General features: G+C 39.0%; 1 protein-coding gene across 1 annotated transcript in view; it reads right to left on the minus strand.

Moving 5' to 3' along the window:
• Positions 1-389: 389 nt before the first annotated feature.
• The window catches only part of CPA6 (carboxypeptidase A6), a 359,072-nt gene continuing 336,501 nt past the window's right edge, over positions 390-22,960 (minus strand). Inside the window, exons 9-11 of the mRNA XM_035011284.1 lie at positions 10,311-10,513; positions 6,494-6,578; positions 390-791 (exon numbers count right to left, since the gene is read on the minus strand). Of these exons, the coding sequence (XP_034867175.1) occupies positions 604-791; positions 6,494-6,578; positions 10,311-10,513 (476 nt within the window). The 3' untranslated portion in view covers positions 390-603. The remainder of the gene's footprint in view (positions 792-6,493; positions 6,579-10,310; positions 10,514-22,960) is intronic.

The raw sequence follows: 22,960 nt of genomic DNA on the forward strand, positions 1-22,960 counted from the left end.
TAAGATTATTAGCGTGAAGCTCCTAATGCTGTGTCTGGCACCTCAATTAATGTTTACTTCCGTTTTTGTAAATGGTATTCTCAGAGTCTAAACATGACTGTTCCAGCTCGTTATATTTTTATGGGTGTATGAGGCAGTAATGCCAGGGGATGAAGATGTGAAGAATCTGAGGTCTTGATAAGTTGTATATTTATTAAGAAATACAGTTCTCTCCATTTCAAATGAAAACCAAGTGATTAAACATTACTAGCCTAGATCTTAATTGAGAAAAGGAGATTTATTGCAGTGAAATCTTTAATTTGTACATTTCTTGAGACAATAGGGTTTGAAAATATCCCCACTTCCCCTTAATCAAATAGGACTCTAAAGGGATATAAAATGGATGCTTTCTCTTACAACAAACTAGGCTATGCTCAGATTTTTTTTAACCAATTTTCTGTATTGCCACAGAAACTTGAATTGCATAAGTAGGTCCTTTTAAAGTCCACAGATATTTTCATTCTAAGAAGTTGCCCTTCTTTTTAAAAACAATTTCCACCCACTGCCAAGTAGCTCTTGCACAGAATCAACTCTCTGTCTGGTGGTTGACCTGACCCTTGGGCCTCAGGGACACTTCTTTAGTAGGTGCATTGTGATATTCTTCACAGCCAGCATGGTCTCTGTACAGGTTGGTTTGATGAGCATCTCTGGAAGTAAAAATCCAAAATGTCCAGTGTCACGAAGTTCAAAAGCAAATGTATAGGGTATTCCATTTTTGTAGGCCCAATCCATTGAGCTACCAGAGCTCACATCTAAAAGTTAAAAAAAAAAAAGCCTCACTGAAGAGTCTGCATAATTTTCAAAGTTTGTATATAGTACTTGCTTACTAAGCTATCCTAAGTCCTTCTAATTAAACACTGTTTCAACAAGAATGATTTAACAGTAGTTCCTTGGCATTAGGCTCATGGAACTTAAAAATCCTCCCTGCCATCATCTTTGAGGATCTAGTCTAGGTAGTAATGCTTTTTCAGTGTGATGACCTCAAAATTTCTCAACCTCAATTCCAATAACATTTATCTCTACCCTCACTTCAGTCACCCATAAACAAACTAATCCCTGGCTCAGTTTCTCTGCTCTTACTCCTTGAGAGGGAGCTGGAGAAAGTCTTTGCTGTAAAATCACACTAGTCACTGATGTCCTTCTCTGTTCTCAATGCCGCTCTAGGCTCAGTTTTCTAGACCTTCACTTACTGAACCTTTCTCAGGCTCTTGTAGGCCTGCCCCTCACTTACCATTGTCCCTGTGCCCATAAAAGGTAATCATCCCATCATCCCACCGCCTCCTCTATTGACATTACAGACCCCTGGCTGTCTTCCTTCCGGCTCAGAGAAGGAACTCTTGCTCGTTGTTGTTGTTGTTGTTGTTGTTGTTGTTTTAACAGGTGTCATCTTTTGATTCCATTCATCATGGTGTTCCCTGGTAGTGAGAGGGTCCCTTCTCCAGGACTTAGTTTCATTAATTAAATCACCTTCTCTTGCATCTGAATTGACCAAAATGTTCAAGCACCAATTTCATATGGCACTTCCTTCTCATGCTATATGCCATCCTTTTTTTCTTTGTCCCTTTGCTTTAGAACACAAAGAGAATCTATATATGTTGCCTCTATATCCTCAACCACTTTCAGCCTGGTTCTTGCCTCTACCTGTCGATGAAAACTTTGTTCTTGAAGGTCACCAATGACAGCAGGCCTAATTTCCTTTCTTGCTTTGTTTTTCCCCCTGCAGATCCCACTTTCAACCTCTCAACAGCATTTAGTGTAGCTGATAATTCATTGACAATTCTCTCTTTTTGGCTCCTGTGACCTCACATGCTCCAGCTTTTCAGCACAGGTTGAAAGTACAGGCACTAGAGGCAGACTGAGGGTCTGGGCTGTGTTAGATCTCACCACCTACTGTGACTTGTCTGAGCCTCAATCTTCCCTTTAGAAAAAGGGATTGATAATACCTACTGCATAGTGTTGTTGTGGAAATTAAACAAAATAATGTGCTAGGATACTTAAGCCCTTATTATTTTGCATCTTTACATCCCAAAGTGCCTAGTATGTAGTTTTTAGCATAACAGGGTCTTAATAATTATAAATAAATCTTTTATAGAAGAATCTTTATAGGGGCGCCTGGGTGGCTCAGTTGGTTAAGCAGCTGCCTTCGGCTCAGGTCATGAGCTCAGGATCCTGGGATCAAGCCCCATGTCGGGAGTCTGCTTGTCCCTCTCCCTGTGTGTGCTCTCTCTCTCACTCAAGTAAATAAAATCTTAAAAAAATAAAAAAAGAAGAATCTTTATAAACTTTTTTCTTGAAATTAATATGATCCAGACTGACCTAACACTATTGTTATTAAAAAATTTTCAGAGCATGTTCATCTGCTCAAATAATATCTTTTTTATTCCTATTTTTGTCAGGACAAGTTAGAGATAAATTATGTTAAGATGACAATTAAAACACTCTACTGTTTCTCAGGCTCCCCTTGCTTTGGTTAAGGACAGAAGGTAGGCTGTGGCTTCATTGTCCCTCTGGGTTAGAGTACACTGGAATTACAAATAGTAGTCATAGAAGCCAAAGTCAGAGTCAATATGTGCCAACAGTTACATCATGGTGATGTGACAGCCTCATTTCTATGGTCACAGGTTGTTCTTGGTAAATATAATACTATGACTGTGGCTTGATATCAAGCTGGAAAGGTAAACTGTAAGATTTTTAAAAATTAATGTTTAATATATATTATATTGGTAATAATTAGTAGTATGATTTAAAAAAATACTGTATTTCCTTTTTCAATGTGCCATTACTGAAAAACAGTTCTTTTTTTTAAAAATGTTTTTTTTTGTTTTTGTTTTTTTTTAAAGATTTTATTTATTTATTTGAGAAAGAAAGAGAGGGAACACAAGCAGGGGAATGGGCAGAGGGAGACGGAGAGGGAGAAGCAGTCTCCTTGCTGAACAGGGAGCCTGACGTGGGGCTCGAGCCCAGGACCCTGGGATCATGACCTGAGCTGAAGGCAGATGCTTAACTGACTGAGCCACCCAGGCGCCCCCTGAAAAACAGTTCTAAAAAGGTCAGCATGAGAACAATAATCATAGACTTTGAAAACACTTTTTTTTTTTAAGATTTTATTTATTTATTTGACAGAGAGAATGAGAGAGAGAGCACATGAGAGGGGGGAGGGTCAGAGGGAGAAGCAGACTCCCTGCCGAGCAGGGAGCCCAATGCGGGACTCGATCCAGGGACTCCAGGATCATGACCTGAGCCGAAGGCAGTCGCTTAACCAACTGAGCCACCCAGGCGCCCCTGAAAACACTTCTGATACTTAAGATACTCATTATTAGGATAAACTTATTTGATAAGCAATGTTAATTGGCAAACCAAACTTTTCTTTGAAGGCTGAAGAAAGTGAGTGGTTAGGAATATAATAATTGGTAGTTTAAAGAAATCAAGGAGAAATTTGGTACCTCACTGAAAGCAAAATTGGATGTCACTATCTATACATATACATAAAACCTGTGTGTGTGTGTGTGTGTGCATACATAGATATTCAGATATATATGATTTCTTGCTAGATTTTCCAAGTCATATAGTTAAAAAATTTTAGAGTTTGAGAGGCCATGAGAGATGACCTAGTCCAATTTCTCCCTTAACAGTTGTGGAAACTGAAGTCCAGGATTAATATCTTGGCCAGGATTATATCCCGATTAGTGGCAGAATTAGGACTAGAATCCATGTCTTCAGAGTCTTTGTTCAAGTTCTTTCCATGTTCCCAGTTGCTCTTTATTTCAATAAAATATTAGCAAATCGAATTCAACAGTACATTAAGAGAATTATTCACCATGACCAAGTGGGATTTATTCCTGGGCCACAGGGGTTGTTCAATACTTGCAAGTCAATCAATCAATATGATACACCGTATTAATAAAAGAAAGGATAAAAACCATATGATCCTGTCAATATATGCAGAAAGAGCATTTGACAAAATACAGCATCCTTTCCTGATAAAAAATGAAGTAGGGATAGGTGGGACATACCTCAACATCACAAAGGCCATGTATGAAAGACCCACAGCTAATATCACCCTCAATGGGGAGAAACTGAGAGCCTTTCCCCTACGGTCAGGAACAAGACAGGGATGTCCACTCTTACCATTACTATTTAACATAGTACTGGAAGTCTTAGCCTCAGCAATGAGACAACAAAAAGAAATAAAAGGCATCCAAACTGGCAAGGAAGAAGTCAAACTTTCACTCTTTGCAGACGACCTAATATTCTATGTAGAAAACCCTAAAGACTCCACCAAAAATTGCTAGAATTCATACATGAATTCAGCAAAGTCGCAGGATATAAAATCAATGTTCCGAAATCTGCTGCATTTCTACATACCAATAACAAAGCAGCAGAAAAAGAAATCAAGAAATTGATCCCATTTGCAATTGCACCAAAAACAATAAGATACCTAAGAATAAATCTAAGTAAAGAAGTAAAAGATGTGTACTCTGAAAACACTTCTGAAAGAAATTGAGGAGGACACACACAAAAAAATGGAAAAACATTCCATGTTCTTAGATTGGAAGAACAAACATTGTCAAAATGTCTATACTACCCAAAGCAATCTACACATTTAATGCAATCCCTATCAAAATACCACCAGCATTTTTCACAGAGCTAGAACAAACAATCCTCAAATTTATATGGAACCACAGAAGACCCCGAATAGCCAAAGCAATTCTGAAAAAGAAAAACAAAACTGGAGGCATCACGATTCCAGATTTCAAGCTATATTAAAAAGCTGTAGTCATCAAGACAGTATGGCACTGTCACAAAAACAGACACATAGATCAATGGAACAGAATAGAGAACCCAGAAATGGACCCACAATTATATGGTCAACTAATCTTTGGCAAGGCAGGGAAGAATATCCAATGGAAAAAAGACAGTCTCTTCACAAATGGTACTGGGAAAACCAGACAGCAACATGCAGAACAATGAAACTGGACCACTCTCTTACAGCATACACAAAAATAAATTCAAAATGGATGAAAGACCTAAATGTGAGACAGGAAATCAACAACATCCTAGAGGAGAACATAGAAATCTCTTTGACCTCGGCTGTAGCAATTTCTTACTAGACATGTCACCACAGGCAAGGAAAACAAAAGCAAAAATGAACTATTGGGACTTCATCAAGATAAGAAGCTTCCGCACAGTGAAGGAAAGAGTCAACAAAACTAAAAGGCAGCTTACATAATGGGAGAAGATATTTGCAAATTACCTATCTGATGAAGGGTTAGTATCCAAAATCTACAAAGAACTTACCAACTTAACACCCGAAAAACAAATAATCCAGTTAAGAAATGGCCAGAAGACACGAATAGACATTTTTCCAAAGAAGACATCCATGACACCCATGAGCTAGCAGTTATACCACTGGGTATTTACCCAAAAGATATAAAAATACAGACTTGAAAGAATACATGCACCCCGATGTTTATAGCAGCATTATCAACAATAGCCAAACTATGGGGAGAGCCCAACTGTCCATCAACTGATGAATGGATAAAGAAGAAGTGGTACATATCTACAATGGAATATTACTCAGCCATCAAAAAAATGAAATCTTGCTATTTGCAATGATGTGAATGGAGCTGGAGGGTATTATGCTAAGTGAAATAAGTCAGTTAGAGAAAGATAAATACCATATGATCTCACTCATGTGTGGAATTTAAGAAAGAAAGCAGAGGAACATATGGGAAGGGTGAAAAGAAAAAAAGGAGAGAGGGAAATAAGCCATAGGAGACCTTTAACAAGAGAGAACAAACAGAGTTGATGGAGGGAGGTGAGTGGGGGATGGGCTAGATGGGTGATGGGTATTAAGGAGGGCACTTGTTATGATGAGCACCGGGTGTTGTATGTAAGTGATGAATCACTGAATTCTACTCCAGAAACCAATATTGTACTGTATGTTAACCACCTAAAATTCAAATAATAAATTTATTTAAGCAAAAAAAAATATTTTAATCACCTTTTAAGGGGAAATTCAGCTGAAGGTGTTACATAAGAAATGCATTTCATAACAAGAATGGTAGGAAAGGAATAAAAGGAAAGCTCTTTTAGGGCTGAGACATTATTTCATTATATTCTCAAGGCCCATTTCTACCCTTACAGTGGTTACAATTGCTCAAGGAGCCCATTTGGGTACTTTCTACTGTCATAAGATCTCATTTCAACTTTGTAGTCATTGCTACATGCTTAGAATATTCTCTGTTTAGAATTTATTTCAATTGGTACAGTGATTTATGTCAAGCAGTGTAAAACTAATCAAATATAAACTCCCTCTGTCTTCCTTGGCTAATTTGGTTGTCAAAAATTTCTCATTAAGGGGGAACACACTTCTTATTTTTTTAAAGGGAAGTCATTTTACAGGATCTTGGTTCAAGAGATGATTCTAACACAAAATACATAGGAAACTTACACAATGTGCTGGAGGCAGGTCCATATCTATATTGTACCCCATATACTGACCGAAGGGCATTCACAGCTTTATAAGCTGCAGATTCCTGTGAGGGAAAAGGGAGAGCTGATATCACTTTACATCAGTGCATTGAAACATTTAGAAACACTGGCATGTTGTTTGAGCCTTATCAGTCTTCAATTTGGAGAACAAAGTTGGGCACATTAGGTAATAGTTATATTTAATAATAATGGTAATAATATTCCTTGTCAAATGCTGCAGTTTATAATATGTTTTAGAACACATTATTTCCTTTGATTGATCTTTACACCAAGCCAGCGATCAGTACTATTTCCATTTTACAGACAAGAAAAGAAAGGCTCAGCAAGGTTAAACGGGCAGGCTGGGGTTACAAAGCAAGGACAGGTTAAATTAATGCACATATCTTCTGATGCTGATTTAGTGTTCTGTTCTCTTCACTTTCACTCAGAGACACTTGTGCCTATAAATTACAAAATGCTTGATAGGGCAGAGCCCATGCCAGCCTTCTTCATAGCCACATATGCATTATTTAGCAATGTGCCCGAGTATAACAGATGCTCAGTCAATATTTCTTGCATGAATGTTGAATAAGCATAGCTCTGCAAGAGTATCAAGATAATCTTATTGATCCTTAAGTACATACTTCAGTGGCTATGTACAAGGTATTTAAAACACATTTGGATCAATTAAGAAACCCTTTCGTTCAGGAAGAGTGACTTCTCTTATGCTATTCATTTATCCCTATGGCAATGGGAATACAATTGCAGAATGCTCCATGACTTCTAGAGTTACATACGCCTCTGACAGAGCTCAGGTACTGCTAAGATGGAGAAATTTTGAGGCGGAACTCTACCTATCAAAGCCAAAGATCGGGGAAAATGGTAACACAATAAAAATACTAAAAGGTAAATATTCTAACATGAACTAAAATGATACTGACTACACTTCAAAACATTTTCAATGGTATAACAGCATTAGTTTCAATAAGGAGTTCAAGAAGTATTGTATGACCAGTGAGAGGAAAAGAAGTATGGTGAAACCAGTATCCAACTCTCCCGTTTCGATTTGCCTATGAATAATTTATTATATCAGTTGAAGTTCTCCGGGCAACACAGTGCTGTGTGTTGGACCCAGCTTCAGCTTGCTGTCCTCATTCACCTCAGGGATGCATAAAGCAGCATTTGCAACAAATGCCACTCTTTGTGGATATTAAGGGACCAGGCTCCAGAACCTGGCAGACAATTTATTACTGATCTCAATGATGATGACATTCTCCTCTTAGGAGCCAACAGAAAAGGAATGTAAACACCATAATAAGATACCTTTATGGAGAATGTTCTGAGATTTTAACATCTTCTCCAATGGTTTCAGCAATATTCCATGGCAAGGGCAGATATTTCTACATTTAGAAGATTACTGTGTTCTGCCGGTGACGAGAATCTTGTTCCTCATTATTTCAGACGACTCAACTACCCCCAAAAATCTCTTAAGGAAAAAAAATACAACCACTTGGCCTATTTACAGAAAACATACAGTTTTAGCCTTTTGGGCCCATGGTACTTCCATCACTCAGGTGCAGGTGGATGTTGATAAGAGGCTTGGATATGATCATTCCACAAAAAAGTGAAAACTTCATAAAATTTTCTAGGACTTATTTTCCAGGTGTAGCTGGACACCTATTTGAAAGAATTTAAGCAATTCCTCCTTTCTTTATTGCTTCCTCTTTTCAATTGTCCAAAAGGACCCAGGCCTCCCTTATTGAACCTCAACTAAGTAAGGAATATATTTTTTATTTAAAGCAAGTTAATGAATGACCTAAAAATGTTAGCAGAAACACAGACTCCTACACATTGATGGAATGCTTTTTGAATAATTTATTAGAATTGAATGGTTTCTGGTTAACATTCAGAGTCTACCTAGTTTCTGAGAATTTTAATCTTGGCATCAGTGACTTAGCTTATGTGTAACCTGGTAACAGGATTTCTCAACAGTGGTACTATTGACAGTCTGGACTGAATACTTCTTTGTGTGGGAGGCTGTCCTGTACATTGTAGGATGTTTAGCAGCATCCTTGGCCTCTATCCACTAGTTGCCAATAGCATCCTCCAGCCTTTTTGTGATAATCAAAATGTCTTCAACATTGTTCAGTGTCTCTGGGAGGCAAAGTTATCCTTGATTGTGAATCACTGATCTACTCTTTATACCACATCCTCCAATCCAAGACAAAATGAAAATAGGCTTAATTTATGTAATAGTTTTAATATCAATTTAGAAAGGGCTGAATATTTGCCTAGAGAAGCATTGTGTGATACAGGGTGGTTAAGGTGCCAGGTTAACAACAATAAAAACAACAACTAGCCTATTTGACTCACACAGTAGCTGAAGAATTGCACTCTTAAATAGAACTACCACCTTTACAAAATCTCTCAAGAGAATTTGCTCAGAATTCTTGCTTGGAATGCCAAGAACAAAGTTCCTCTTTTGGACAGAATAGAAGCCTTCCCTCAGGCCTTCTTCTGACCTCCTCATGTTCTCCATTCCTTCCAGGTCCTGGACATCTAGGTCAGGAATTCCTGCAACTCCAACCAACTGGTAAAGGATTTAGAGTTCAAGATATAGGAAGAAAGGGGATCTTCTCTTTTATCAAAGCTTTTAATTCAAGTATAACATACATACAGAAGAATATACACATTTTCAGTTTATAGCTCAGTGAGTGATCACAAATTACACACACTCATGTAACTAGCACCCAGGCCAAGGAATAGAACATCAACAGCAAAACCCAAAAGCTCTCCTTCCCATACCTCCTCCCTGTCACTGTTCTCTTCCTCTTCCTCATTTCTAACACTATATATTAGTTTGACCTGTTTTTGAATTTTATAGACCTTTAGATGCTAGAGGCTCTGAATCAGACTCACTTTACGAGGAATTTTGCCCTACAGTGGATAGCTTGTTGGGTTTCTTTTTTTTTTTTTTTTAAAGATTATTTATTTATTTATTTATTTGAGAGAGAGAGCATGAGAGGGAGGAGGGCCAGAGGGAGAAGCAGACTCCCTGCCGAGCAGGGAGCCCGATGCGGGACTCGATCCCAGGACTCCAGGATCATGACCTGAGCCGAAGGCAGTCGCTTAACCAACTGAACCACCCAGGCGCCCGCTTGTTGGGTTTCTGAGATGAGGAAGAAAGAAACTGCTTTTTCACTGCCAAGGAATATTATGCCTGAAGGGCTGTTCATTCTTAGCACCAACTTGTCAGATACATGCCCAGAGACTTAGTACCATTAAGCAAATAGCGCTTATAAATTAAAACTTGCTTTTAATTTATGAGAGGCCACAGTTTATGAACAATTATTTACCCAATAAAATTAATTATAGCCCTACATATGTGACCGAAGATGTAATACTAATCAAATCCTTCCTGACAACTTTCTGTGTAACCCGTGGTAAGAATGTAAATTTGGTTTGAGATGGTTGCGTTTGAGAAGCAGCATAGCATAGCAGTTAAAAGTGACAAGGCTGGAGCTAGATTTGGGGCTCGATCCTGGCTATGGCCCTTAGTAGCTGTGTGTTCTGCGTCTAATTACTTAATTTCCCTAGGTTTCAGTTTCCTCATCTGTAAAATGGGGAAAATAATAGTTACCTACCTCATATGATTATGGAAAATAAATTAGTAGGTAAAAAATGCTTATTAGAATAAACACAATATGTGTTTGCTATTATCATTACCACTCAGAGCCCTTTTAGCTTTACAAAAGAAGCATAAAGCCTGACACGCATGTACAAGGTCTAATACTTACCACACAGCTAAAGTTGGGGATTGTTGCATATTTGTAAGAATAGGGATACAGCAGCATCTGAGCATATGCATGAAAGGAGAGGTAAGCTCTAATGTGCTTCCTGTGTTTTCGGAGGAAAGTGGCTACAGCTTTCACTTCTGGCTCAGATTCTGGGAAAGGTCCACAGTATGCATCATCACAAGGGTGCATAGAAGCTCCTTCATCTGCAAGATGAAAAAGAAAATGGGGGTGATGGAGCGGATAGGCAAGAAGCAAGAAACACAAACCAGCATTGTTAAACTGCTATTTTCTTTTGTTTCTATAAACATATGGTATTATTAAGCAATTCATCTCACTTCTCATTTACAGAAATCAATACTGAAAAATCCAAGGTGGTTCAAGCCTCCATGCATAGTAGGAGGGTGGCCTGAATAGGAAATAGGAAATAGGTGCTGATTGTTTAAATGAGCCTGCATAAACCACTTGGAAAGGGATGGCTTTATCAGTGGGAGACCTAATTCTCTATGATCCCCCAGATCGGGTAAGGCTCCTATACTCCATGATGCCTGCATTTTTCCAACATAACATTTAACACATTTGTAATTAGTGTCCAGTATTTACCTGCTTAACATTCACCCAATATTTACACTGTTCTAGGTGCCTGGTATACAAGGAAAAACAACACAGAAGAAACTCCCTGCTCTAGTATAAACTATATTCAATCTGGATTCTTTGTTAAACTCTAATGCTCTGTGAAAGCAGGGACTGTGTCTTTCTTGCTGGGCACCTGGCAACTAGAACAATAGTATGTCAAGTGTTCAACAAATATTTGTTAAAAAGTGAATGTCAGATCAAAAGAAAAGGCTAGACATCAGCACAGCTGTCTGGGAAGATACAAATATTGATACATCAAGAACATGAAGGCAAGGCAGAAATAATTCTACAAAAGATGCCAAAAAAATTTCTATTATATTTTTAGATAAGCAATATCTAAACCGGTTTTGTAAAACCCAAGAGACTTCTCTAGTTTTCTTGGGGGTCAGTAAGAATTCAGTTAAGAAACCCTCAAAACTTAATTTTAATAATTTTTGAATTAAAAGCTTTGTATCCTATAGGTCTATGAAGGGGAGGAAGGAAAATAACATTCACTGTAACAATCACAAAGTATTAAGGTTCCAAGACATTTTTCCATTGATAATTTTCTACAGTTATTTGCCATCCGCCATTATTAGCCCTCCTGACAGCCCTAGAAAACGGTGTCTTTCCATAAGCAAATGGAAGATGTTTGATGACTCTGTGACATAGTCTAATTCCACTAATATGAAAAGATAACCAAGTTAAATCAGACTAAAGCTTGAGGACATTAAATCTAGTTTGTGTTATAGGTGAGTTAAGATGGGAAATTTACAGCAATTGTGGTTTCCTCCTTTGAGTCTAATTCTGGACTTAGCAGTGCCTTAGAAGTAAGTGGGATAAGGAAGGAACTCAGAATATAATATAAAAATGATAGCTGATACTCTGAAAGGAATAGGATAAATAAAGAGACATTTGAAGATCACCGATGTAAAGCACCAGAGAGATCACAGACTGAACAACTAATTCCAGAGGGAGCAGAACTAACGAGCCAGAGAAAAAAGGATTTACAATAATCCTGATAAACATTCTCAAGGGCATATAGAAAGGCATTGGAAACATTAAACAGGGACAAGAAGTTATAAAAAAGTACCAGTCGGATATAACAGAAATAAAAACTTAATTTATGGGTTGAAAGAATACAGTTGATGAGTGAATTAATGAGATGGAATATGTTTTGAAACATATGAAAAAATGAAAAAAAGGAGGTATGAAAAATAGAGTAATTGTCAACATCTGATTAACAGAAAGAAATAAAAGTTAAATATTTGAAGAACTGCTCATTGAAATTTTTCCACAATTAAGGAAAGATTGAATGGACTTATTGAGTACAAAACAAGAGAGATAAAGGGAAAATATGTCAACGCTTTGACACAGTAGGGTGAAATTTAAGAAAAGGAAACAATTCCAGAGAGAAAGAAGCAGGTCATCTATAAGGAACAAGGATTAGATTCACATCTGACTTTTTATTAGCAACACTAGAGTAGTATTTCCAAAGTATATTTATATATATATATTTACTTATTATTCTTACATTTTTATTTATATATTTTAAAATTGTTTAAATTGAAGTATAGTTATACATACAATATTATATTAGTTTCAGGTGTACAACATAGTGAATCCATAATTACATACATTAGGAAAAGCTCACCATGATAAGTGTAGTTACCATTGATCACCATACAAAGTTATTACAATATTACCTACTGTATTCCCTATGCTGTCTGTTACATTCTGGTGACTTATTTATTTCATAACTGGAACTTTGGATCTCTTAATTTCCTTGGCCTATTTTGCCTATCCCCCACACCCACTTTCTAGCTACAATAAATATAGGGGTGCATTTATCTTTTTGAATTAGCATTTCTGTTTTCTTTGGGTAAATATCTGGAAGTGGAATTGCTGGATGATATGGTATTTCTAATTTTAATTTTTGGAGGAGCCTCCATACTCTTTTTCCATAGTGGCTATTATCTTAATGTTCCAGGTGCATTTGCAAAGAATGTGTATTCTGCTGTTTTGGGATGGAATGTTCTGTATGTATCTGTTAAGTCCACATGGTCTAATGTGTAACTCAAAGTGACTGTTCCTTATTTATTTTCTGTCAGGATGATCTATTGATTGATATAAGTGGGGTGTTAAACTCCCCTACTCTATGCTATTACTGTCAATTTCTCCTTTTATGTCTGTTAACATTTGCTTTGTATACAATCAGGTTGCTTCTATGTTGGGTATGTATAGATAGTTATAAGTGTTATATCATCTTGTTGGAGTGATCCCTTGATCCTTCTTTGGCTGTTGTTACAGCCTTTGTGTTAAGGTCTATTTTGTCTGATGTAAGTATTGCTACCCCAGATTTTTTTTCTGGCTTCCATTTGCATGGTATCTTTTTCCACCTTTTAACTTTCAGTCTGCATGTGTCTTGAGGTCTGAAGTGAGTCTCTTGTAGGCAGCATATAGATGGGTCTTTTTTTTTTTTTTTTAACCCATTCAGTTACATTATGTCCTTTGATTGGAGTATTTAGACCATTTACACTTAAAGTAATTATTGATAGACATATTACCATTTTGTTAATTGTTTTCTGTTGTTTTTGTAGTTCTTCTCTGTCCCTTTCTTCTTCTCTTCTACTCTTCCCTCGTGATTAGTCACTTTCTTTAGTCTTGTGCTTGGATTTTTTTCTTTTTGTGTATCTATTACAGGTTTTTGGTTTGTGGCCACCATGAGGTTCATATATAACATCCCAAGTATATAGCAGTCTGTATTAAGTTGATGGTTTTGAGTTTGAACACATTCTAAAAGCACTACATTTTTACTCCTCCCCATCTATGTTTTATGTATATGACATCATATTTTACATCTTCTATTTCTTGAATCCCTTCACTAAGTTTTGTCTTGTTCTTTCATTTGGAGCACGTTCCTCTGTCTCATTTTATTTGAATTTCTGTGGTTGTTTCTATGAATTAGGCAAAACAGCTACCTCTCCTGGCCTTGAAGGTGTAGCCGTGTGTGGGAGCATCCTCTGTGTCACCTGTGGGTGCTGGGCACTGTAGGCAGGACAGCTGGAGCAGGCTTGGTTTGGGGTGTCCTGGATGTTCCACATGTGGGTGCCCTGGCAGGATGGCTAGAGCTGGTGGGGCATGGGCCAGGGGTGTCCCAAGGCTTTCCACATTGGGGTTGCCCTGTGGGGTGGTCTGGGCCAAGGCTGCCCCAGTGGGATGGTTACAGCTGGGGTGGGTGCAGGCCAGAGTAGCCTTGGTGGGATGGTTGGAGCTGGGATGGGTGTGACTATGGGAGCCACCTTGGGGGGGATGACTGGAGGTGGTGTGGACTAGGGCTTGCTGTGGTGGTGGCTAGCTAGAGCACCAAGATCTTGCTCCCACCTGTACCATCTAGGTGGAGAGGAAATGTAAACAGTGGCACTAGCCAGCACCTCTGACGTCAGAAAGGATTTAAGTAGTTCCCTCATTGTTTGGCTAATGTCCTAGGGTTAGAAGATGGGTTTCCTTCACTAGGTCTTGTTGCCCTTTGAACTATTTTTTTTCTCTGCTCCAGCTGGGTGAATCCGCAGGTGGGACCCGTCAGTGATATCCCTCTCTGCTGAAGTTCATAGCACTGGGGCTGGGGGTCCTGCCATTACCATGGCTCTGTCTCTCCTTTGTGGGGCAGACGCTGTTGAGTCAGCCCTCAGTTTTTCTTCAATTGAATTATTCTATATGCAGGCACAAAATCAGTGTCCAGCAGAGGAGGTGAGTTCAGGGTCTTCCTATGCTGCCATCTTAGACCTTTCCCTCCTCATTAAAAAAAAACTTTGGGGGGCACCTGGGTGGCTCAGTCGTTAAGTGTCTTCCTTCGGCTCAGTCATAATCCCAGGGTCCTGGGATCGAGCCCTGCATCGCGCTCTCTGCTCAGCGGGAAGCCTGCTTCTCCCTCTCCCAATCCCCCTGCTTGTGTTCCCTCCCTTGCGTTCTCTCTCTCTGTCAAATAAATAAAAATAAAATCTTTAAAAAAAAAATAAAAAAAAAAACTTTTGCTGTACAGCTTGGTGCTTCTTCTATCCTGTCTTCCAGATTGTTGATTCATTCTTCTGTATCCTCTAATTGCTTTGATTCCCTCTCATGTATTTTTCATTTCAGTCATTGTAATCCTTAGCTCTGATTGGTTCTTTTATATATTTTGTTTTTCTTTATTGAAGTTCTCAAATAGTTCACCCACTCTTCTCTCACATCAGGTGAGGGCCTTTATAACCATTACTTTGATTAGGTTGATTAGTTCTTTTCTGAGGTTTTTGTCTTGTTTTTCTTTGAACACACTCCTTTGCCTCATTTTGTCTGTGTTTTTTTCTATGTATTAGGTGTGTTAACTATGTCTCCTGGTCTTGAAAGTGGTGGCCTTATATGAAAGGCATCCTGTGAGGTCCCATAGTGCTACCCTCCCTGGTTACCAGGAGCAAACACTCCTGGTGTCTTTGGTGTGGCCTGCATGTCCCCTCCTGTTGTGACTGGTGGGCAGGGCTTTCCCCTGGTGAAACTAACTGGCTGAGATGCTCAACTGTAGCTGCTGTGGGGGCTTGCTGGTGTGTGGGGTTAGCTCCCTGCATAACTGGCTGACAGACTTGGCCACAGCTGCTACAGGCATGCTGGTAGACAGGGCTGGCTCCCTACCACCCCAGGGTAGGAGTCACTTTGGAGGGGTGCTGGCCCTGGCTGGGGCTGTCTGCCTGGTGTGGGGGGGGCAGTAGTGGGTTTGCGGGGGATGCTGGTCCCCACCAAGTCTGCCTGCTGGGTGTGGTAGAGCGGGAGCTGCTTTAGAGGGGTGCCTCCTGGGGTGGTTGGGTTGGGTGGAGCAGGTCTGCAGGGGAATGCTGCGACAGGGTGAATGGTGCCGGCAAAGTAGATGGAAAGTGTCAGAACTGGCTTCTGCTAGTGTCTGGCCAGCTAGGCAGAAGCTGGAACAATATTCTTGAGTAGGCAAGCCAGATGGGATCTAGTGCAAGTCCATGACTCCTGAATCTCTCTCTCAAGCTTCAAACTCACGTATAAAGTAACATTCAGGACATCTCCAACTATTTGTCTCGGGCTCTGAAAGCTCAGGATGTCCCTAGATGAAATCATCTTTTTCTTTTTTACCCACCAAATTGATCTTTTGCTATGTTTCTTAACCTACGTTTCCCTCATTCATCTAGTGGCCTACGTCAGAACTTAGGTGGAACAGTCCTAGAAGTTTTCTTCTGTCTTATCCCTCCATCCAGTTGGAGAGCAAATTCTGTTGATTGTATCTGCTAAATCTATGATCACTTCCACTGACAAAGTTCAGGCTCTAGTCATTATTCCCCTAAATTATGAGAACAGTTCCTTGCCTTCAGTCTGGCCTACCTTGAATTCAGCCTTCTCAATGTCCTTGTAATACAACTAAGTCTGATCTTATTTATTCTAAAAACAGAAATCTGATTTGCTGCTTAAAATCCTTCAGTGGTGGCCTTCCAGATAAACTTCCGAAATCTTACTACCACTTAAAGGCAAAGAGGTAGTGTGATCAAAATGTTTGAATTTGGTAGTGGTAGATATTATAGTTTATCTTGTGTGTTTTTCCTGTCTTAAAATGTTGGTGATTTTTACCCTATTGCTGTACAGATAGGCCTGTGATTGGTATCTTGTCACTGACTAGATAATTTCATGTACTTTTCATGGCTTTGTGATAGTTTGAAAGTTACATAATTCTCTCCTTCCTTGGAATTCAGAGTCTTGCTCCCTTCCTCTACCAGATGCTTATGGGATGAGTTCCTTCATGATTTGTTTCTGGTTGACCTGCTTAAAATTTTTACCGTCTATCAGTCTGCCTTAAACCTTGTACATTTATTCCTAATAAAATATTGGTCATTTCCCCAAGGTTCTATACTCCCTTACCCTTATGATGGTACACGCTGTTCCCTTCTTTTGAAGCATCTCTTTTCTTCACAGTCTGATTTTATTTGTCCTTCAGTGCTTAATGCACTTACCACTTCCTCTTGGCATCTTCTTCAATGTTCCTAAGCTGGGTTAGGTGTCTATAACACCCTTCTTTATCTGCATGTGTCATAAAACTTAGTATAGTGTGTTAAAATTTATGCTTACCCATTTCCCTACTCAACTGGGCCTTGCACGATGTTTGACCAATAGTGAGTGCATAAAAAATAAACTATTTTATTTAATAATTATATGGGAGCTAAACTGTATAATATTAAGAAGGGCCACACCTCGATTTAATGCTGTTTGCTTGAAAAGCACATTAAACACTGGAATGTTCTATAGCGCTTTATGGTTTATTTTATGGATTGGCATTCTGCCAATGTTATTTACTACAGATTAAGTATTGATTCAGCAGCAGAATGGAATATCACATTCAAAATTCTTTATGCCAGTGTTTCTGTGTGAATTTTTGCCTTACTCATCTCTTATAGTAACACTGTCTTTAAAAAATAAAACCAGAATCCTGAATAGCAAGACCTCTAAGATGGAAATAAATTAAGTCAGGTGGAAGGAAAACCACTAAAACAATCTAATTTTATTTATAACCTTTTGGGGGCACTATCCAGGCTTTACTAAAATGCAAAGAAACAGCTCACAAATATTATTGAACCGTAAGTCCCTTTGGGATTTTAAGTAGCTGTGCTGGATACACAATTTGAAAACTGCTGTCCAGATCTAGCTTCAGTTACATAGATTCTGATAAAAAATATCTGATGTACTAAAAAAGATCAAGATAGCAGAAAGCTAAAGCACCAGGACACAGCATTTCAAGGAAACAAGTAAAAAACACCAAAAAATGATTTAATATCCAGGAAACAATGATAAAACATTTCTAGGGGGAAGGAGCAAGAAACATCAAACCCATCACTCTTTAGGTTTTAGAAGCATGAGAATCCAAAGGTTATTAGTTTTTCCTTAGTTTACAGGAGTTAATATATTGTTTCTGAAGCTGAGACGAAATTCTCTTTCCCCATCTTCACAGGCAGAACAACTGCAGAATATATAACAGATCTCTGCAGTGCAGAACGAAGGGATTCTAGTCTTGTCCAATGAAACACACATCTCTGTTCTGAACACTTCAGCAATTTACTTCCATACCATACATCACCTCTTTAGTTTTTGAGTATTAAGATGGGAAACTCGACAAGGACCTCATAAATCTAGAGAGGAGACAGGATGTGCACATATAAGGAAATTAGAGGACAAGACAATGTAGGATATAAAACCATCATAAAGTGTGCATTGCAGACTGTGCACAGGAACACAAAGGAGGGAGGGAGAGCAGAATTAGAAGCCCTGGGGGAGACTCTAATGGCAGAGACTCAGTGGGACTCGAGATGGATGGAACTCGAAAAAATACGATTTTACTTAAAAAAAATAAAGTACAAAAAAATAAGGGTTTTGTTGCTTCTATGAAGCTTAGTCCCTCTGGATGGTAAAATGAGGTAGAAGATGGTCTTGAGAGAGGGAATGGAGAAGGAGGGGAAAATCACAAGATGGGGCTCCAGTCCGAACTATACTACCAATGAGCTCAGGGGCAGGCATATCACTGCTCTGGTGGCATTTGTCCTGGGTGGATTAAGGACCCTAATCCGTGGTTCTCATGTGACATGTGACAACATGTTGCCATCAGTTGTGGGGCTTGTCTCACAGTGGCTAGGTACAGGCTACAAAATTAGTGAACTAAAAAATCGGTTTAGTTGTGATAAATAATTCTTTTTTTTTAAAGATTTTATTTATTTATTTGACAGAGAGAGACACAGCGAGAGAGGGAGCACAAGCAGGGGGAGTGGGAGAGGGAGAAGCAGACTCCCCGTGGAGCAGGGAGCCCGATGCAGGGCTGGATCCCAGGACCCTGGGACCATGACCTGAGTTGAAGGCAGACGCCTAACGACTGAGCCACCCAAGTGCCCCACTCTTAATTTATTCTAATATACTCTTGTAATGGGGGAGAGGAGAGGCAAATTAGCGTGGGGAGGTGTGCTTGGAATTAACGACTGGAGGTGTGCTGTCATCATCAATTGTCACCTCCCTGCCTACGGTCCTCCAACCCCCTTCCAAATCTGCTTCTCCTCTTGTATTACAAATCGTGGTGTATGGTACCTGAGTGCCCAGATCAGAAATCATTTACTGTATCCAATAGTCTGCAAACAGCTGTTGATGCCACGGTCTTAATTTCTCTCCAGTACATTCAACCCAACTACCATTGTCTTGTCAAAACTGTCCTGAATTATTGGAGGGGTTTGCTGACTTCAGGCTCTTCTTTCATCTATATCCTCAGAAGTCCTGAATTAATTTTACTGAAATACATATCTTACTATGTAATTCCTATGCTTGAAACTTTCCAGTGGCTCACCACAGCCTTCAGGATAAAGGAAGGGGCTGGATTAGCCCTGGATTATCCTGGATTATCCAGGTAGGCCTTAAATGCAATCAGAAGCATTGTATGAGAGGGAAAGCTGGTTACAGACAGAAGAGAAGGCTATGTGACAGAAGCAAAGAGAAGATGCGTCACAGAGGGAATCCGCTGTGCCACTGGCTTTGAAGGTGGAGGAGGAGGTCACAAGGTAAGGAAATCAGGTGGCTCCTAGAAGCTGCAAGGCAAGGAAATGGATTCTCCCCTCAAGCTTCCTGAAGGAGTGTGGTCTTGCCACATCTTCAGCCTGGTGTGGTCCATTTTGGACGTCTGGCCTCCAGAATTGTAAGAAAAGAAATTTGTGTTTTAAGCCACCAAGTTTTGGTAATTGGCAGAGTGGCAACTGGATATGTTATGTGGGGGGACGAGCCACTTGTCTGCAACTTTGCCACTCTGACTCCAGCCAGAATTTCGCTTTCCTCTCTCCTCTGTTAATGTGACACTCAGGCCTCCAATCACAGCAGGTTGTTTACATGCGGTCTCTCTCGCTGGATGCTAGCTCCCAAAAAACAAGAACTGAATATCTGCCTGGCATTGTGCTTTGCCCATAGCAGGGGTTCAATAAATGTTCATTGAGTGAATCAATCTGCCCTATAGCAAGGTCCTTCTTAGTCTAGCACATCAAAATTCCATTTGTGCTTTATATTTTAAGGTCAGTTTTATTATAATTTAAGGTTATAATAAAAGCTAAGAGATTGCACAAGAGCCTGAACAACAACGTTGTTCTCTACCTTTCTGGTATACCCTTAAAATACGTGCAAATATGTACCTGAGCATAAGAATTACACCTGAGAATGAGAATAAATGAAAAGGGAACCCATAGGTTTGTATCATATTACTGCTTTCTCTGTGATTGTTGCCAAGGGAACTTCCCAATCTGGGGAGGTGAGTGAGATGAATGAGCGCTATTTTCTTGTTGTGGAACTTGCTGGAAGGCTACTCTGGAATCTCTCTTTCAGAATTACACGGGCTAGAATGGAATGCCACGACCTCATTCCAAATAGGTGCCAGTAAAAGAAAACAGGTACTGCGTTCTAATGAAATATGTCATACTAAAATAGTTTTGCTGATGTACACTGTTTATCTCTCAACATAACAATTTCCTTAAGATGTTTGAACCACTGTAAGACTTGAGGTTTTCTCTCAATCTATTTCACAGGCAACCCCTCTAGGAGAGTATCAGGAGAGGTGATGGGGCGACCAGAGGGCTAGAGGGCAGTGCATTTGGTGTCTATTAGATTAGGCAATCTGTGATTAAGTGGGAACTCTTTTGACATTTCCCACCCCACCCCACTTGGTGGGAGTGGTGATTGAGGGCAATGAGGGATGGTGGCAGAAAAGTACGATTTCTTTATATGCTTATGAGCTGTCTGTTTTGGTACCACTCCCTCATGTTTTACTAAATTATAACTAAGCTAAAGAAAAAAGCTAAATAATAGGAAAAGAGACAAAGCGCTTTGAATGGTGGAAGTGCATTCTGGAGCTAGATTTTAGTTAAAATTTTTAGTTTTTAAGAAAAGAATGTTTACTTATTTTTACTGCTTTTAATTTTTTAGAATGGCCAATGGATGTACATGGCTTTGCCGTGTAAATTGCTCCCTCCATCTGTCTAGCCATCTATTTCTTTTCCCCAGAAGCAATCACCTTTACTACCTCCTTGTATTATTCCAGGGTTGGTCTATGCATTTATAAGCAAAAAGCAAGCTTTATTATCTTTTTTATACAAATAGTATCCTTTATATATATTAATCTTAAACCTTGCTTTAACTATGTGTGTGTGTGTGTGTGTGTGTAATCCTGGAGATATTTCTATACATAAAATAGCTATCTAATTTTGGCCATTTCTGTCTATTTCACTGTATAATTGTAGCTTAACTTCATAGTCATTTGTTGATGGACATGTGGGATGCTTCTAATCTCTTGTTATTATAAAGAGTGCTGTAATGAATATCCCTGTACATATGTTATATTCCACACATGTGAGTATTGCAATAGGAAATTCCTAAAAGGAGAAATACTCAGTGAAAAAATGTGTATTTTTAATTTTGGTAAACATTGCCAAATGCCCTTCCCCAGAAGTTGAATTCATTCACACTCTCAACAGGAATGTATAATATTGCCTATTAACCCATATCCTTCAAACTTGTATTCTTTCTGTGTTTTAAGAATATCAATAGGTCCAAGTTTGATGGTCAGAAAATGTGTTTTTACTTAAAGTGTCATTTAAACATAGATAGAGAAAAATACATTTGAAGAAGAAAGTTACAAACTATTTCTTCAGTTTGAAGACACATTCCAAAGTAGCATCCAGACAGAGTACCTGCATATATTAGGTGCTCCATAAATACTTGCTGAGGGACTCCCATGGCTCTATTGAGTTTTGCTAAATCCTCTGTGATGCAGTAGGGTGATCTAACTTGATGTCTCATAGTGGCAACAAGATCATACGTTTAAATAGTGTTTATCTCTGGGATTCATATCAATATGCATCTTTTAAAAAATCATGTCACATGGTTAGTCATTTGGCTAACTACTTACAGGCTACTTGGGAAAAATACAGAATACACACTGTTAAAGGCAAATTTGTTCCTTAAAGTGGAATTCTAAAATTAAGTTTAGAAAACATTTAAAAGAAGAAAAACCACTAGTCCTCCAATTCTAGCATCTTAGTCTATTATTCCCAGTTTTTTCCCCGTGTTAGTATCTAAATGTGTATATGTCATACACACATCTGTCACATGTACATATAAAATCATCATATATTTTATAAAATTGTAATCACAGTGAAAAATTATATAGCCTGAATTTGACTCAATATTTTCAGCTTTTTATTTTTAAATGAACTTCTTACCTATTTTTATGGCTTCCTAAAATTTATCAAATGAATATGAATCTATTTAACCATTGCCCTGTTGCTTGACATTTGGATTGTTCTTTTATTATTATAGATCACACTGTGGTCTTTTTCTCTTTCCTTCTAATGTGTTTTTGAAATGGGATGCTTAGACCAAAGGGTATGCACAGGCTTAAGGTTCTGCTTTGACTTTTTTTTTTTTTAAAGATTTTATTTGTTTGTTTATTTGAGAGAGAAAGAGAGTGAGTAGGAGCAGAGGGAGAGGGAGAAGCAGGCTCCCCACTGAGCAGGGAGCCTGATGTGGGGCTCTCTCTGAGAACCCTGAGACCATGACCTGAGCCGAAGTCAGACGTTTAACCGACTGAACCACCCAGGCACCCCTGCTTTGACTCTTTTTTCAGTGTTCATGTGTGCTGATCTGATCTGTGCCTATAGCTTCAACTACTTCCCATGTGCTAAGGACCCACAAGCCCCAATGTTCAGACGAGGCCCTTTTCATACTCGAAGTCTGTATCCAGTTACCTATTGTACATCTTCTCCGAGGGTTCCTACAAACACTCAAATCCACTGCTCAAAATTGGACTCATGTTTTCCACCAAATCCTCACCTCTCACTAGATGCCAAATCTTGGTAGATGACACCTCTATCCACCAGTCACTCCTACCAGAAATAGAGTCATCCTAGACTCTTCCCTTTTCCTTCTGAAATTCATCGCCTATATCCTACTGGTGCATAAGTGATCTAGATCTAAGTAGACGC

Source organism: Mirounga leonina, unplaced genomic scaffold (genome assembly GCF_011800145.1).
Source record: "Mirounga leonina isolate KUSES-001 unplaced genomic scaffold, KU_Mleo_1.0 Mir_165, whole genome shotgun sequence".
Taxonomy (NCBI): domain Eukaryota; kingdom Metazoa; phylum Chordata; class Mammalia; order Carnivora; family Phocidae; genus Mirounga; species Mirounga leonina.